Consider the following 16,133-nt stretch of genomic DNA (forward strand, 5'->3'; position numbering starts at 1 on the left):
AAATTAGCATTAATCGGAAATAACTGAAGTAGAACACTGTTTTATGTATGTGCGGCTTGGTGTATAATAACAGAGTCGGCAGAATGCATGTGTGGTCCATTGGGCTTGCTGCAAGTTGGATCACTGAAACCTCAACCCACAAATAGTACCGGTGATGTTATTCTGCACATATGGTTTGGCATAAAATATGTTTGAACATTTTATTTTCTGCAATATTTGTTGTACTGCTGTGAGGTCTGAAACGGCCCAGGAAGTTGTTTGAGGCAAAGACAACAACAAATGCAGTTGCGTTAATAATGTGCTTTTAATAATTCTTTCGACAAAAATTATATAAAAATGCAAAATGTCATATGAATACTCAAAACTCCCTCTTACACACACTATGTACATATTGTTAATGCAAACATTTTTGTACAAAAAGTGAATTTGTTAGCTTTAAAGAGACTGGGAACACTTGAATTTTTTTTTAAAGTAACACATTCTTTACAAACCTATACCCATGATATTTTACATTTAGCAAGAAAAACAAGTGATGAACAACAGTTTAAAAAATAGTGTTTTCTTTGCACATCTGGTTGCCTGAAGCATTAGTATCAAAAGTGCAATAGCAACAATATATGTCATACTATTGGTTACAAAAACACGGCAAATCTGAAATGAGAAAAAGTCCTAGAAATGCTCAGCAAGCCAGTCCTTCAGGTAACCTTTTCCCATGTGACATAGGGTCACCACAATGTGAGTTTGTCACCTTCATATAATCATTTTGTTTTGATTAGGCAAGTGGTTTAAAACCAGATGCCCTTCCTGACACCAAACCTCCCCATTTAACCAGGCTACGGACCAGCATTGATACTTGCAGTAGTGGCGGTTTTCTTTTTGTAGCCAACAAGTCGAGAAGTGGGACTTGAACCCAGAGCCTTCTGGCTCAGAGGCAGGCGAGGTACCTACTGAGCCATTCCAGCTGACTTAAGCCAGTGACTGATGAAAAAGATAACAAAAACATTTGGCCTTATATAGCATCTTTTAAGAAGCAAAACGTCCCAAGGGACTTCACAGAGGCATGAGAAATGGGAAACCAAGCCAAAGCAGATGAGATTATGAGATACAACTAATAACATAGTCAATAAGATGTGTTTTAAATGGTTTTAAATGACAGAGTGAGAATGGGGAAAACAGATTAAATCATGGCTGCACACGTTAAGCATTTAATTAGCTTTGAGATTCTGTTTGACCTGTACATTTCCAACATTTTCTGATGTTATGCCTTATAACTAACGAGCTGACGAGAAATATTGGTTTAAAAAAACACTGCTCCTATCTGTTGACAACAAGATTGAAAATTGGTGTTGATCTCAAGCCAAAATTGATCACTGAGATCTGTGGATGGATGCATATTTTGAGTTTTCTTCAACTTTCCCTCATGATTAAATGGGTGGGCTGGAATTCATAGTTGGGTAGATTGTACACATTATTAGACCAAATAACTGTTTTGCATTCTATCTTATTTAGTGTTCTTAACATTGCTAAAGCTTCCCTGATCATTAATTCAAAACATTATAAAATATGCAGGGTTTTTTCCTTTTTGACCATTTCAATTTTGAACATATGAGGATAAAATTGACAATTTAAACATGGGTCTTATACAATGAGTCAAAAATGGTGGGTTGGCTCCAACAACTTGCTGATGAACAGAAAGAGTTTTATGCTGTTGATGAGGCTTGAATTCACAATGCCAGCTGTGATAAATTATTTGATATGTACAGTGATAGGCATATGAGCTCTGTACAATAGACCTGTGCAATAATGTGTTAACACACTCCATAACATCTACCTCATCATTTCATTTTGGATGTTGATCATTGGAGTTGGTCAATGAATGTTGGAATGTAATAAGATATATTGAATAATTCAATATAATTGTTTAATATTTGGTCTTTGTACATAACATAAGCAGAGATGTGCCAGGCAGTTGGTAGTCCAGGAAAGGAAGACACAGCTGAAAGACATTGATTTCAGGTCTCTGTGTAAACAGAGGACATCTGGTTTAGACAACGGTCAATGGTGTTGACCTGGAAGAGTCCATTGTCTTCTAGCTCATTATGAAGTGTTTCTCCGAATGTTCCTTGAGATTCCGGAACAATGTCAAAACCTGTGGATAGAATTCCACAAGTATACTATTAAGGCTGTGTAATACACAATAGCAGTAATTTTGCAAACTTAATCCCAGCACGGAGCCCCATAGGTTGGAGCATAGATTAGAGACAGAGATGGGGCTGATTTACAACCCAGGCTCTCGTCTAGTATTTTCTCACAAAGCTACCCCTTAATAAGTTAACTCTAAAAAGTGATACAAAGAGAGAAGTAAACCAAACAAATCTCAACAATAGACTTAGAACTATTCTTACTTTCTATGGTTACTTTATTTTTATGCTACAGAAGGTGGAGAATGTGTATACCAAGAAATGAAACAACCCAGTAATTGATTAGATGACAATTGAAATCCACATGGTAAAGCTCAAAGTGCGGGGAAGATTTTCTCTGAGCATTTTGTATGTAACATAATGCAAACCCATTTTTATAAGTTAAGAAAATCTTCCTCCATTGTGCTTAAACTCCAATCAAAAGAGTGGGTCCTGATTCAGTAATTCATCATTTTATTTCCATACATACACTATATCATATCTCTGAGTGAAATTGTATTTAGTGTCTTATTAGGTACCAAGGCCACCAAGGACCAGATTGAGACCTGCTAAAACCATTTTACATAGATCCTTCTAGTCAACAGAGTATTTCATAAATTTGAGCCTGATTTGAACATAGGTTTTAAATGTGAAAGCACAGTCTGCTTTCACTGAATTCCCAAATAATTATTTCTTTAATAATGTTGCATGGTGCAGAAATGTTACCAATTTTAAATAATAAATATTGGAGTTAGTAAATAGTCTATGGATGTTGGAATATTGAATAATCCAATATAATTGTTTGAATATTCAGTCTTTGTACATAACTCAAGAAGAAATGTGCCACTCACTTTTTAGTCCAATCAGGACTCACAGCTGAAAGACATTGGCCTTAATTTTTGCTCCCAGGTTCAAAGAATCTGGAAAATTCCTGAACCCAACACACATGAAATTTCACCAAACATCTTTGGGTGGGCTGGGGAGGAGGGGGGTGGGGGGAGCGTGCATGATAAGAGACGAGTCCGTTGACCCCAGAATCAATGAAGATCTGGAGGTGGGCCCAGAGTGGGTTACGCAACTCGGTCAGGTTTGAAAGGAGAGCCTGTAAGGAGTTCCTGCTGTGAAACAGGGTGTGGATGCAAGTGTTGCTGTTGCTCGGAGGAGGTGTCAATCAACAGTCAGGTAGTACTAACTGTAATAGCTCTCCAACTGGTTGCTGACACTGGAAGAGATGGTCCATTATGGGCTTTGCATAGGAAAATATATTTATTGTTGCTGCCTGTTCACATTTAATGAAGGAGAACACACTACCACGTTAAATCTGGAAAACCTTTACAAGATGCAGCCATGGAGATGGCAGCACCTTGGCACCATAGCTGCTTGCAGTATTCTCTATTGACTCAGGTTAGTGCAATGTCTATGGGGATGACTGATGCACACCATATTTGTCATGAATCTTTGCCCTTGCATCTTCATACCTTATTTCCACCCATCTCTCATTGCAGTCATGCATTTGAGCCTTGACCAGGATTTGCAGAATTTAATGACTGAGAGACTGCAGGACGGCAAGGGAGTTTGCGGTCTGGTGCACAACACACCACCTAGGAGTGATGGGAGCAAAGGCCAGGTTAACATGCATTTGGCATATGCCGTTTCCCCCCCCCCCCTTTCCCAACATTAGACATTGATGAGAGAGAGAGTGTGATTCATGTATGTAAGCAGAGTTGAAGCCTCGTGTGCCATTTTTTCCATTTCTCATGTCATAATGTGACAAGGAAGGGAAAGTGGGGAAGGTGTGGGAGGGGCTGCGCCCTGTTTCAGTAAACAAGATCTTCAGATTCTGGTCGAGGAGGTCCAGAGACAGCGCAGAATTTTATACTCCGGTGGAACCTGCCCGCAGTGACGAAGAGGATGTGGCAGGAGATAGCCTCCACCGTAAGTGCAGCAGGAGACCATAGTCAAGCCTGGCTTCAATGTTGGAAGAGGTTCCACAACCTGCTGCACTCCAGCAACGTGCGTTGTTCAGCACAAACACAAGTAGGTCTAAGTGATGGTTCACATCTGAAGCTGCAATTATGGTGGGAGACCTGGAACATACCTCTCCTATAGCATGGAGGCTTACATGCCCAAACTACTCCTGTAGGTGTACACAGCAGAGTTGTGTTACAGCTCACTCAGGGAGTCTACGTTTCTATGACGACATGTACTTTTATATGCGTGTTGTAATCTGGAGCAATGGATAGTGATGGCAAAGGCTAAAACTTTCTTTACATTACCTGGTTGACTGGAACCTTTTCCATTCTTATCACCTGCCATTGGCATGTGTTAAAAGGATTTGCAGGTTGATACTCAACCTTTTTGGCCTACATTATGAATGCACCTTCTTTAGCCATCAAGCCTGGCGTGGGATTCCAACCAGAAGCTTCTTTGCCACAATGCACACTCTTCCCTCTTATCTAGCACACTCTCCTTCCTCCCACATGGGTGGCTGAGTTATGACGGTGAGGTGGGTAAGTGAGTAGTCAAGTGGCCTGGAGGTGTAGCTGGGTGAGTGGGGATAGTCGGGTGTTCAGGGGATAGCTGATTGGTCAGGGGGAATTGTCATTGTGTGAATGGAGTGTCAGTTGTGTAGTTAGTCAGATCTTAGTCTAAGTTTTAATCTAACATTTCCAGGGTAAAAATCCAGGTAAGTACCACGGAATTGTCTGTGTCTCTAACTCTAACTCAGAATCTGAGACATTCGTGGAGGGTCCTGGGGATCAGACAAACTGCCTACTGCAATGAAACCTCCAGGCAATTTGCATGTAGGTCTGCGTGTCAGGACTTCCACAGGGATCCGACGCACATCTCAGTGGTGCGTCTGGTCTCTGATGATTTGGAGACCGGAAGTTTTGGGCCATGGTCTTGCCATTATTACTTAGTAAAATACATGATCTAAAGTTAAGCAAAAGAAAACTATAAAACACCCAATGGCTACAAACATGACTTGGTCTGATTCAAACAATGATATAATAAGTTTTAAAAAGGATTACTTCATTGAACTTGGCATGGCATAAATTTATTACACTTAATAGGTAGAGTAATTAAGTTCACTGGTCTTTTCAATTCAGAGATAATATATCTTGGCAAGGCTAAAACTGCAAAATTACAATTTCTGTGATTAGAATCAAGCCCTAAAGAAACTGCAGAACAATATCTAAATAGATCAGTTTACTTCAAACCAGACCCAAGAGGAAAAAATAAATAAATCCTTCCATTAAGGTGGGAGAGCTTTTAAATAATAAACTTTGTGCTCTAAAGTTAACCTAGCACCCAAACAGATTACAGTTTAAAGATAACCAATGCATATTAATGCTGTCAAAAACAGGAAAGAACACCAGCCATACAAGTTTGCCTTTGTTCTTTGTTACGATAGTGTTATGGGCCAGGGTTTAGAGAACCCCAAAGTGTATCATGGAGTTCACCTGACCCACAACTTTTACTAGATTGTGGTATGGGGTGCACATGGCCCACTCTACAGGTGTGGTACAGCAGAAATGGAAAAGTATTTTTTAAAGCAAAACAATGTTTATTCTATGAACTCAAGTTAACCTTTTTAAAACATACAGTGAACATCTTAGCAACCATTAATTCAAATACAACCCCCAAAGACTACAACACTAAGTAAACCTTTAAGCTTTCCTTTTTAACATCCATACGACTTAAAAACAAAACCTTTATCAGAAGCACATCAGGTTAAAGTCACTACTGAAAACATTTATAATTCTGAATTCACCAAATGATCATGAGATAGTCTTTTGATGGCAGAGAGAACAGCAGTACACCTGCTTGGTCTGGCTTTAGCTCCAACACTGAAAACGAAACTAAAACACACCCTGCAGCCTGCTCAAAAACGAAAGTAAAAAGCTGACAGACAGCCCAGCTCCACCCACTCTCTGACATCACTGCAGTAGTAAACACCCATGTCTTAAAGGTACTCTCACTACAGATATTTATATATACATCCATTTATAAACACCCATTTCTTAAAGGTGCTCTCACATGACAATAGGAGGAACACAGCACCATGACTGTTGACAATATTTCTGGCTCGCCACCTGATTATCCCCACAGCCCAAATAGTGAAAAAGATGGAACTTAATCTCAACTATACTGCACTAGGTTTGGGAAAGTATCCAACAAATGTCAAATTGAAGTCAGGCATGATTCCGAATGTAGAACAAATTTAAATTCAAGTGTGGCGCAATTACTAGTTGATTTGCATTGAGAGTTGCTGAGAGAACGGATTACCTGGAGTGTTTTTTAATATTCGTTCGTGAGATGGCTAGGCCAGTGTTTACTGCCCATTCCTAATTGCCCTTGAGAATGTGGTGGTGAGCTGCCTTCTTGAGCTACTGCAATCCATGTGCTGTAGGTACACCCAACGTACTGTTAGGGAGTGATTTGACCCAGCAACAGTGGTGGAATGGCGATACATTTCCAAGTCAAGATGGTGAATGGCTTGGAGAGCAACTTCCAGGTGTTGATGTTCCCTTGCATCTTCTGCCCTTGTCCTAGATGGTAATGGTCGTGGGTTTGGAAGATGCTTCCAAAGAGCCTTGGTGAGTTCCTGCAGTGCATCTTGTGGACAGTACACACTGCTGTTACTGTGCGTTCTTGGTGGAGGGAGTCAATATTTGTGGATGGGGTGTCAATCAAGCAGACTGCTTAGTCCTGGAGGGTGTTGTTGGAGCTGCACCCATCCGGACAAGTGCTTGAGCCAAGACTGCCAGGAGGTCAGGAGCGGAGTGCCCTGGCAGAACGTAAACTGAGCGTCAGCGAGCAGGTTATTGCTAATACTGTTGATGATCCTTTCTTTCACTTCACTGATGATCAAGAGTAGACTGGTGGGACAGTAATTGACTGGGTTGGATTTGTCCTGCTTTTTGTGCAGAGGATATACATGCACAATTTTCCACATTGCTGGGTAGATGCCAGTGTTGTAGCTGTAGTGAGAAAAGCTTGGTTGGGAGAATGGCAAGTTCTGGGGCACAAGTCTTCAATACTATTGTCAGGGCCCATAGACTTTGCAATATCCAGTGACTAGCCATTTCTTGATATCACGTGGAGTAATCAAATTGGTTGAAGACTGGTATCTGTGATGCTGCGATTGTCCGGAGGAGGCTGAGATGGATCATCCACTCGGCACTTCTGAATGAAGATTGTTGGAAATGGTTCAGCCTTATCTTTTGCACTGATATGCTGGGCTGTCCCATCATTGAAGTTGGGGATATTTGTGGAGCTTCCTCCAGTGAGTTGTTTAATTTTCCACCACATTCACGACTGTATATGGCAGGATTGCAGTGATTATATCTGATCTTTTGGCTTAGCTCTGTCTATCATTTGTTGCTTATGCTGTTTGGCATGCAAGTAGTTCTGTGTTGTAGCTTCACCCGGTTGACACCTCATTTTTAGCTATGCCCGGTGCTGCTCTTAGCATAGGCTCCTGCACTCTTCATTGTATCAGGGCTTGACCCCTTGGCTTGATGGCAATGGTAGAATGGGGAATATGCCAGGCCATGAGATTATAGATTGTGGTCAAGTACAATTCGGGGGAGATGTTACAGTGGGGTTGGAGGAGGTTGGAGTCGGAAAATCCTCCCCTCTCCCTATGTTTTGGTTTACTGAATACTTTCTTTAAGACTTTTAAAAAAAAATTTTAAACATTTATTCTCCTTTTTCACATTTTCTCCCACATTTACACCGATCAACAATAAACAATAATCAGCAAGATATGTCAATCCCCATAATAACAACGATCCCATCCGCCCATCAACCCCCAAACCTCAACCCGCATATTTACATAAACAAATGGCAAAAAGGAATCCAGGATTACCTGTAGTCACCCTTAATCTACACAGCTCCCCACCCCCCCACCCACCCCCCCAACCAATGCCTTCAGCCTCTGAGAGAGTACCGTACATGATACCCCAGAGTTGTACCCTCCCCCCACCCCCCCCCCGCCCGCCCCAAGTCTCCAGCTCCTCCCGTCCACTGCCTCTTGTAAAACTCCTCCTCCCAACCTCGGTTCCTTCCCCCCAACTTTCTACCCCGGCTAGACCACTCGGACCCTGTTCTGCCAGGCTCCGATGGCCGCAGCCCCTCTCCCCACCTCACTCCCGTTCACTGGCCGGCTTAAACCGGCCAGCGTGGAGGCCCCCGCCCGGGTTCCTTTCCCCCTTGCCCGGCCCTAGGAAAGCCCAAAGTTCCCCTTTTAGCACACAAACCCCACATATCCACCTAAACCCCAAAGAACCCTCATTTAGAGTGAATGTCCCGTCACTTTCCTTGTCCAAATATATACAACATTGGCTCCTTTAGCCTCTACACCTGCACGCAGTGATACAAAAAAGAAGAAAATACAGTCATGAGGTTACAGCGGCACATGGCCATTCCTCAATTTGTCAGTTCTGCCACAGTCCTTCTGCCTTCGCAAACTCCTCCGCTGCTTCCGCCGTTCCAAAATTAAAGTCCCTGAGCTTATAAGTCACCCTCAGCTTCGCTGGATATACAATGCCGCACTGCACCTTTGGGTTGTGGGGGTGAGACCCATACAGACAGTGCCCTCTTCACCCGGTTGAAGGCAGCCCGCCTCCTCGCCAGCTCCACCGTAAAGTCCTGGTATACACGTATACCAGCTCCAGCCCACTGCACCACCCGCTTCTGCTTTGACCAGCTCAGGACCTTCTCCTTCACACTGTACCTGCGGAATCAGAGTCACTGCTCTTGGCGGCTCACTCGCCTTTGGTACAGGCCTCCACGACCGATGAGCCCGATCCAGTTCATATCGGGAGGGATCCTCCCCCTCCCCCAATAATTTTGCCACCATCGCGGCAAAATACTCAGTCGGCTTCGGTCCTTCAACTCCTTCGGGCAGCCCCACAATCCTCCAATTCTGTCGCCTGGATCTGTTTTCCAGGTCTTCCATTTTTCCTCGCAGATCCTTGTTAATGTCCATCACCTTCCGCATCTCCTTCCCCATCGAGGCAAGTTGATCACCGTACTGCAATAACATCTGCTCCACTTCCTTCTGCGCCTCCCCTTGCTCTCGCACCTCCGCCACTGCGCTCGCCACCGCCGTCATCACCGGAGAAACCGCCTCCTCCACCAGCGCACTCAACACCTCCCTCATCTCCTTCCTCACCGTCTCCATGCATTTCGCAATCTGCGCCAACTGCTTTTCGAAGTCTGCAGCCATCACCTTAGTTATTTCTTCAGCCGTAAGCACTGCGGCCTCCCCTGGTGCTCCCGCCTCCATTTTCTTTGCTGACCCCGCGGTGACCTTTCCACTCCCCAACGGACTTTCAGCCGCTTTTTTCACGGCCGTTTTATTTTGGCTGTTTTTTGACATCCTTCTTCACTGTGCGCTGTCTTCCGACTTTTACTGCCGTCGCTGGCCCTAGGACCGGGTGTTACTCCCCGACAATGCGTGGCTGCCTCCCGCCCACCATCACCGGAAGTCCTGCTTTTTTTTAAACTTCTTTAAAAATAAATTTAGAGACCCCAATTATTTATTTATTTTCCAATTAAGGGGCAATTTAGCGTGGCCAATCCACCTATCCTGCACATCTTTGGGTTGTGGGGGTGAGACCCATACAGACATGGGGAGAATGTGTAAAGTCCACAAGGACAGTGACCCGGCCAGGATCGAACCTGGGTTCTCGGCAGTGCTAACCACTGCGCCACCCTGCCGCCCCTACTGAATATTTTGTGGGCTGCCATGCGATTTTTGTGAATTTTGAAAACAGTAACATAAACATTCCATCAGCCGGTGGATTAGGGTATAAACTAAGGAGGAAGTGTATTAAACAGTTATCAGTAGAAATGACAAACAGTTAAATTTGTAACTCAAATCATTTGTTCTTACCATGGGCGTCCATTGCAACGGTTCCGTTGAAAACATATTAAGCACATTTGCTATTTTGTAAGTATTTGCTGATTTTAAGAGGCAGGGTTTCAAGCAATTTCAGCTGAATGAAGCTGCCTAAAATCTCCACTTTCTGACTATTTCCTTTATATATTAACGGTGCAAATGGATGATTGAAGCAGCATGACGTGTCCATTAACTTTTTGCCTTTTCAACAATGACGTGTAAGAGAATGCACCAAATTCCAAATGCGCCAACCAATTTGTCAGTTTCCCAGCAGTTCGAAAGTGGAGATTTCATACAGCTTTGGGACTAATTTCATTGCATTTTTACCGTTCACCACTTATAGCTGGCCAATCATGTTGGCATGAACAATTGGAATGCAAGAATAAATTTTACCAACATGGTGCTGAGCCCAGAGAGGGTCAATGAAGTCTTCAGGGAGTTCTTCGTGAAGTTATACTAGTCGGAACCCCCTGGGGAGGGGGAAGGGATGAGGCAGTTTATGGAACGGTTGAGGTTCCCTCGGGTGGAAGTGGAGCGGGTGGAGGGATTGGGGGCCCCAATTGAGTTGGAGGAGGTAGTCAGGGGGCTGGCAAGCATGCAGTCGGGCAAGGCCCCGGGTCCGGACGGCTTCCCTGTAGAACTTTATAAGGTGTTCTCGGAGCTACTCAGCCCGCTCCTGCTAAGTACCTTCAATGAGGCAAAGCCTCCGACGATGTTGCAGGCATTGATTTCGCTTATCTTGAAGAAGGAGAAGGATCCGCTTCAGTGTGGGTCCTACAGGCCGATGTGTCCCGGGAGTGATTGGGGAGGTCCAAACGGGTTTCGTTAAGGGCAGGCAGCTGAACACGAATGTGAGGAGGCTCCTGAATATTATCATGATGCCCTCGGAGGGGGGGATGTGGAAGTGGTGGCTCCAATGGACATGGAGAAGGCCTTTGACAGGGTGGAGTGGGAGTATTTGTGGGAGGCGATAGGCAGGTTTGGATTCGGGGAGGGATTCATAGGGTGGTTCAAGCTGCTGGATCAGGCCCCTGTGGCGAGTGTGTCCACCAACCGGCTAAGGTCGGAGTATTTCGGGCTGCACCGGGGGACGAGGCAGGGCTGTCCCCTGTCCCCGTTGCTGTTTGTCCTGGCAATTGAGCCGTTGCCCATTGCGCTCAGAACAAGGGATTGGAGGGGGCTGGTGCGTGGGGGGGAGGAACACCGGGTCTCCCTCTACGCGGATGACCTGTTGTACATTTCGGATCCGCTAGAGGGGATGGGGAAGGTCATGCAGATCCTGAGGGACTTTGGGAGCTTCTCGGGGTATAAATTGAACGTGGGGAAGAGTGAGCTGTTCGTGGTCCACGCTAGGGACCAGGAGGAGAGACTAAGGGAGCTCCCGTTCAAGATAGTGGAGAGGAGCTTTTGGTACTTGGGGATACAAGTGGCCAAGAACTGGGATGCCCTGCACAGGCTCAACTTATCCCGGCTCGTGGAGCAGATGGAGGGAGAGTTTTAAAGGTGGGATATGCTTCCGCTTTCCCTGGCGGGACGGGTGCAGACTGTGAAGATGACGGTTCTCCCCAGGTTCCTCTTTGTCTTTCAGTGCCTCCCCATTTTCATCCCCAAGTCCTTTTTTAAGCGGGTGAATAGGATTGTTACGGGATTTGTGTGGGCGAATAGAACCCCGGGAGTTAAAAGGGCATTATTGGAGCGTAGCCGGGGGGTGGGGGGAGGACTGGCCTGCCGGTTATAGGGCGGCCAATGATTAGGAAGTGGATGGTGGAGGAGGAGGCGGTATGGAGGTGGTGTCATGCAATGGCACCAGCCTAGGGGCACTAGTCACGGCTCCGCTGCCGTTCTCACCGGCGCGATACACCACAAGTCCGGTGGTGGCGGCGGCACTGAGGATCTGGAGGCAGTGGAGGGGAGACAGACAGGAGGAGGGGGCCTCTGTGTGGACCCCGATATGGAATAACCATATATTTGCTCCATGTAGGATGGATGGGGGGTTCCAAGGCTGGTATAGCGCAGGTATTAGGAGGATAGGGGACCTGTTTCTCGACGGGACTTTCCACAATATGCAGGCGCTGGAGGAGAAGTTCGGCCTGCCCCCGGGGAATGCGTTCAGGTACCTCCAGGTTCGGGACTTTCTTAGAAAACAGGTGGGGACATTTCTGCTGCTGCTCCCGCGTAGGATCCAGGACAGGATGGTGTCTGGCATCTGGGTAGGGGAGGGGAAGGTGTCGGAATATATCAGGAACTGCAGGAGGTGGAGGAAGCCTCAGTGGAGGAGTTGAAGGGCAAGTGGGAGGAGGAGCTGGGTGAGGAGCTGGATGAGGGCCTGTGGGCCGACGCCCTGGGCAGGGTGAACGCCTCCTCATCATGTGCCAGGCTCAGCTTAATTCAGTTTAAGGTGGTGCATCGGGCGCATATAACGGCAGCAAGAATGAGTAAGTTTTTTGGGGTGGAGGACAGGTGCCTGAGATGTGCAGGGAGTCCGGCGAACCATGCCCATATGTTTTGGGCATGCCCGGCGCTTAAAGAATTCTGGCAGGGGTTTGCGAGGGTGATGGCTAGGATTTTGGACACTCGGGTGAAGGCAAGTCCAGCAGTAGCGACATTTGGGGTGTCGGATGATCCAGGAGTGCAGGAAGCGAAAGAGGCCGAGGTACTGGCCTTTGCCACCCTGGTAGCCCGGAGACAGATCTTGTTAATGTGGAGGGACTCAAAACTCCCGAGTGTGGAGACCTGTGTTAGCGATATGGCGGGGTTCCTCAGCTTGGAGCGAATAAAGTTCGCCTTGAGAGGCTCCTTGATGGGGTTCTCCCGGCGGTGGCAACCTTTCCTTGACTTTCTGGGGGAGCAGTAATTGTCAGCAGCAGCAGCATCCTGGGGGTGGGGGGGGGGGGGGGGGGAACTGTTGATATAATGTAAGTTTTATAGGAAGACAACACCCACCTTGTTCTGTTTAATAATTCTTGTTTATTTTTATTATTATTTGTACTTCTATCTTTGTTATGTAAAAACATTGGTTGGAAAAGCTTTAATAAAACATTTTTTAAAAAAGAATAAATTTTACTCTTCCTTTCCTCAGAATGTAGAAAAATAACATTCACACCTGCTGCACTAACACTCAAAATAAAAATAGATCTGAAACACAGCTCCTGGCCATTGCTTTACAGCTCACTACCATGAGTCTCTACCTGTATCTTCCTCTGGTGGAGTCACCCTGGGCTGATGAACCAAATTAAGATACTTATGAAAAATGAATTCCATTTGGTCCATCTTAATTCTGCACTGGAGTGTTGCATTGTGCTGCACTTGAGTGCTTAAGTTAGAATGCTGACTGAGGGAGTTCGATGAAGAGAGAAAGAGGTGATCCTTTCACCTTCTACCTATCCTCAGCTTCCAGTAGCTGGCTCTTTACTACAGGGAAAGCCCATAAAGCAGCAGGAGTTTGGAGCGAGAGAGCCCAAAAAGCAGCAGAGCGAGAGCCAAGAGTTCAGAAAACCAAAGTCCCGTACGTTGATTGGTTGGTAACCTTTCTGGACTCGGCACAGAGGGGAGAGGTGATTGGTATTATACTATGCTGCAGTAAACACTTTATATAAAGTTTAAGGTATGCCAGTGCAGCTTGCCCCACCCAACCTGCACAACTTTGGACACTTAAGTAGCAATTTTAGCTCAGCCAATGCACCAAACCTGTATATATGTGGACCGAAGAAACTGCTTCTGGGGCAGGAGGGACCTGTACCAGACAGGCAGGTTACACCTTAACAATACTGGGACCCATATCCTCATGGAGAGGTTTTCAAGTGCTTTTGTGTGTGTGTGTGTGTTGCGGGGGGGGGGGCTGTATATTAGATTGGCAAGGGGATGGGAACCGGAGGGGAAATTCAGAATGGAGAAGAGAAAAACTGACGGTGGGAAGTACAGAAGTTTTAACAAAGAAGGATATATTAGAGAGTAGTATCACAGTAAATAGAATACTTGGAGAGTTTTATAGAATTAGAGTAGGCAATAGTAAATGGGATAGAATAAAATGGAAAGTAAGAAAAAGTGTAAATCAAGGTTAATGTGCAGGTATGTGACTGCAGTATGTGGTTAATAAGATTAGCGAACTACAGGCACAGGTTGCCAATTTGAATTATGATATTGTTGTAACAGAGACCTGACTCAAAGAAGGGCAGGACAGGGTGTTAAATATTCCTGGGTACAAGTTTAGGTGAGATAGGAAAGTGAGGGGTGGGGGGGGGGGGGTGACAGTATTGACTAAAGATGGCAATATGGACACAATAAACTCTGACTTTGTATGGCGGGGAAGGTGCCGAGGGTGGGGAGGACCCTGCTACAGAGGCCGAGGCAGCAGGGGGGGTTGGCGTTGCCTAACTTGCTTCATTATTATTGGGCGGCGAACATGGACAAGGTACGGAGGTGGTGGGAAGGAGAAGGGGTAGAGTGGGTCAGGATGGAGGAGGAATCTTGTAAGGGGTCTAGTTTGAGAGCTATGGTTACGGCAGCATTGCCGATGGCTCCGAGTAGGTATTCAGGGAGCCCAGTGGTGCAGTCCACGGTAAAGATATGGAATCTGCTAAGGAGGCATTTTAGGGTGGAAGGGATGTCGGTGCTAACGCCACTGTGCGAGAATCATGGGTTTGAGCCGGGGGGGATGGATAGTGTATACAGGAGGTGCAGAGAAGTAGGGCTGGTCAAGGTGAGGAATTTGTATTTGGAGGAAGGGTTCGTCAGTCTGGAGGAGTTAAGGGAGAGGGTAGAGCTGCTGAAGGGGTAGTGAGTTCAGGTATCTACAGGTTAGGGACTTTGCACGAAAGGTCTGGAAGGGGTTCCCTAGATTGCTGGGATACACCCTGCTGGAGCGACTGCTGCTTCCGGATGTGGAAGGGAAGGGAAGAATTGAGGATATATATAAGTGGCTGGGGGAGCAGGGAGGCAAGCGGGTGGTGACTATCAAGGAGAAATGGGAAGCGGGGTTGGAAATGGAGATCAATTGGGAAGTATGGAGTGAGGCACTGTGAAGGGTGAACGGGACCTCCTTTTGTGCAAGGATGAGCCTGATACAGTTCAAGGTGGTGACTCGGGTGAGAATGAGTGGGTTCTTTCAGGGGTATCAGATGAGTGTGAGAGGTGTGGGCGGGGGCCAGCGAATCATGCGCACATGTTTTGGGGTTGTTAAAAATTGGGAAGATTCTGGGCGGGAGTGTTCACGGTCTTAGCCAGGATAGTGGAGGGGGGAGTGGACCCGGACCCTTTGGTGGTGATATTTGGGGTTTCAGAGAAGCCGGAGCTCACGGAGAGGAGGAAGGCCGATGTCATGACCTTCGCCTCTCTAATTGCACAGCGATGAATTTTGCTGGAGTGGCGGTTGGCATCGCCACCGGGGGACCGGGGGTAGCAGCATGGCTGGGTGACCTGTACGACTTCCTGCGGTTGGAGAAGATAAAGTATGAGTTAAGGGGCTCAGCAGGGGGGTTCGAGAAAAGGTGGGGGATGTTTGTGACCGTGTCTGAGGAGTTGTTCGTCGTTGTGGGGGGGGGGGGGGCGGGGGGGGGGTGAAAACGGAGTAAAATCTGTGATGTGTTGGGTGTTCTGGATCACAAACAGGTCACCAACACTGGAAGTGGTGCAACTCTATTTTATTATAAGGTTAACCATATTAACATACTTGAACTGTGGGTAAATGCAATACCAGCTTTAACTGTTGATCCTTGTCGAGATCTAACCAGGTGATGCACTCAGCACATGGTGAATGTCTGTGTTGCAGGCTGTGAGCTCTGTGCTCCGAGCTGGCTGCTACTAGAATGAGCGGGAACTCTCCTGTCCCCTGTCTTTATAGTGCATGTGCTCTCACTGGTGATTGGCTGTGGTGTTGTGTATGCTGATTGGTCTCACTGCATGTCCATCAGTGTGTGTGTGTGTCTGCACCATAATATACTGGTGTATATTATGACATCCCCCCTTTTATATAAAGAACATAGGGGCAGCACGGTAGCATTGTGGATAGCACAATTGCTTCACAGCTCCAGGGTCCCAGGTTT

General features: G+C 46.2%; 1 protein-coding gene across 1 annotated transcript in view; it reads right to left on the minus strand.

Moving 5' to 3' along the window:
- Nucleotides 1-285: 285 nt before the first annotated feature.
- The window catches only part of glis1a (GLIS family zinc finger 1a), a 587,387-nt gene continuing 571,539 nt past the window's right edge, over nt 286-16,133 (minus strand). The window contains exon 11 of the mRNA XM_072511301.1: nt 286-2,149. Coding sequence (XP_072367402.1) covers nt 2,013-2,149 — 137 coding nt within the window. The 3' untranslated portion in view covers nt 286-2,012. The remainder of the gene's footprint in view (nt 2,150-16,133) is intronic.

Source organism: Scyliorhinus torazame, chromosome 7 (assembly GCF_047496885.1).
Source record: "Scyliorhinus torazame isolate Kashiwa2021f chromosome 7, sScyTor2.1, whole genome shotgun sequence".
NCBI lineage: Eukaryota > Metazoa > Chordata > Chondrichthyes > Carcharhiniformes > Scyliorhinidae > Scyliorhinus > Scyliorhinus torazame.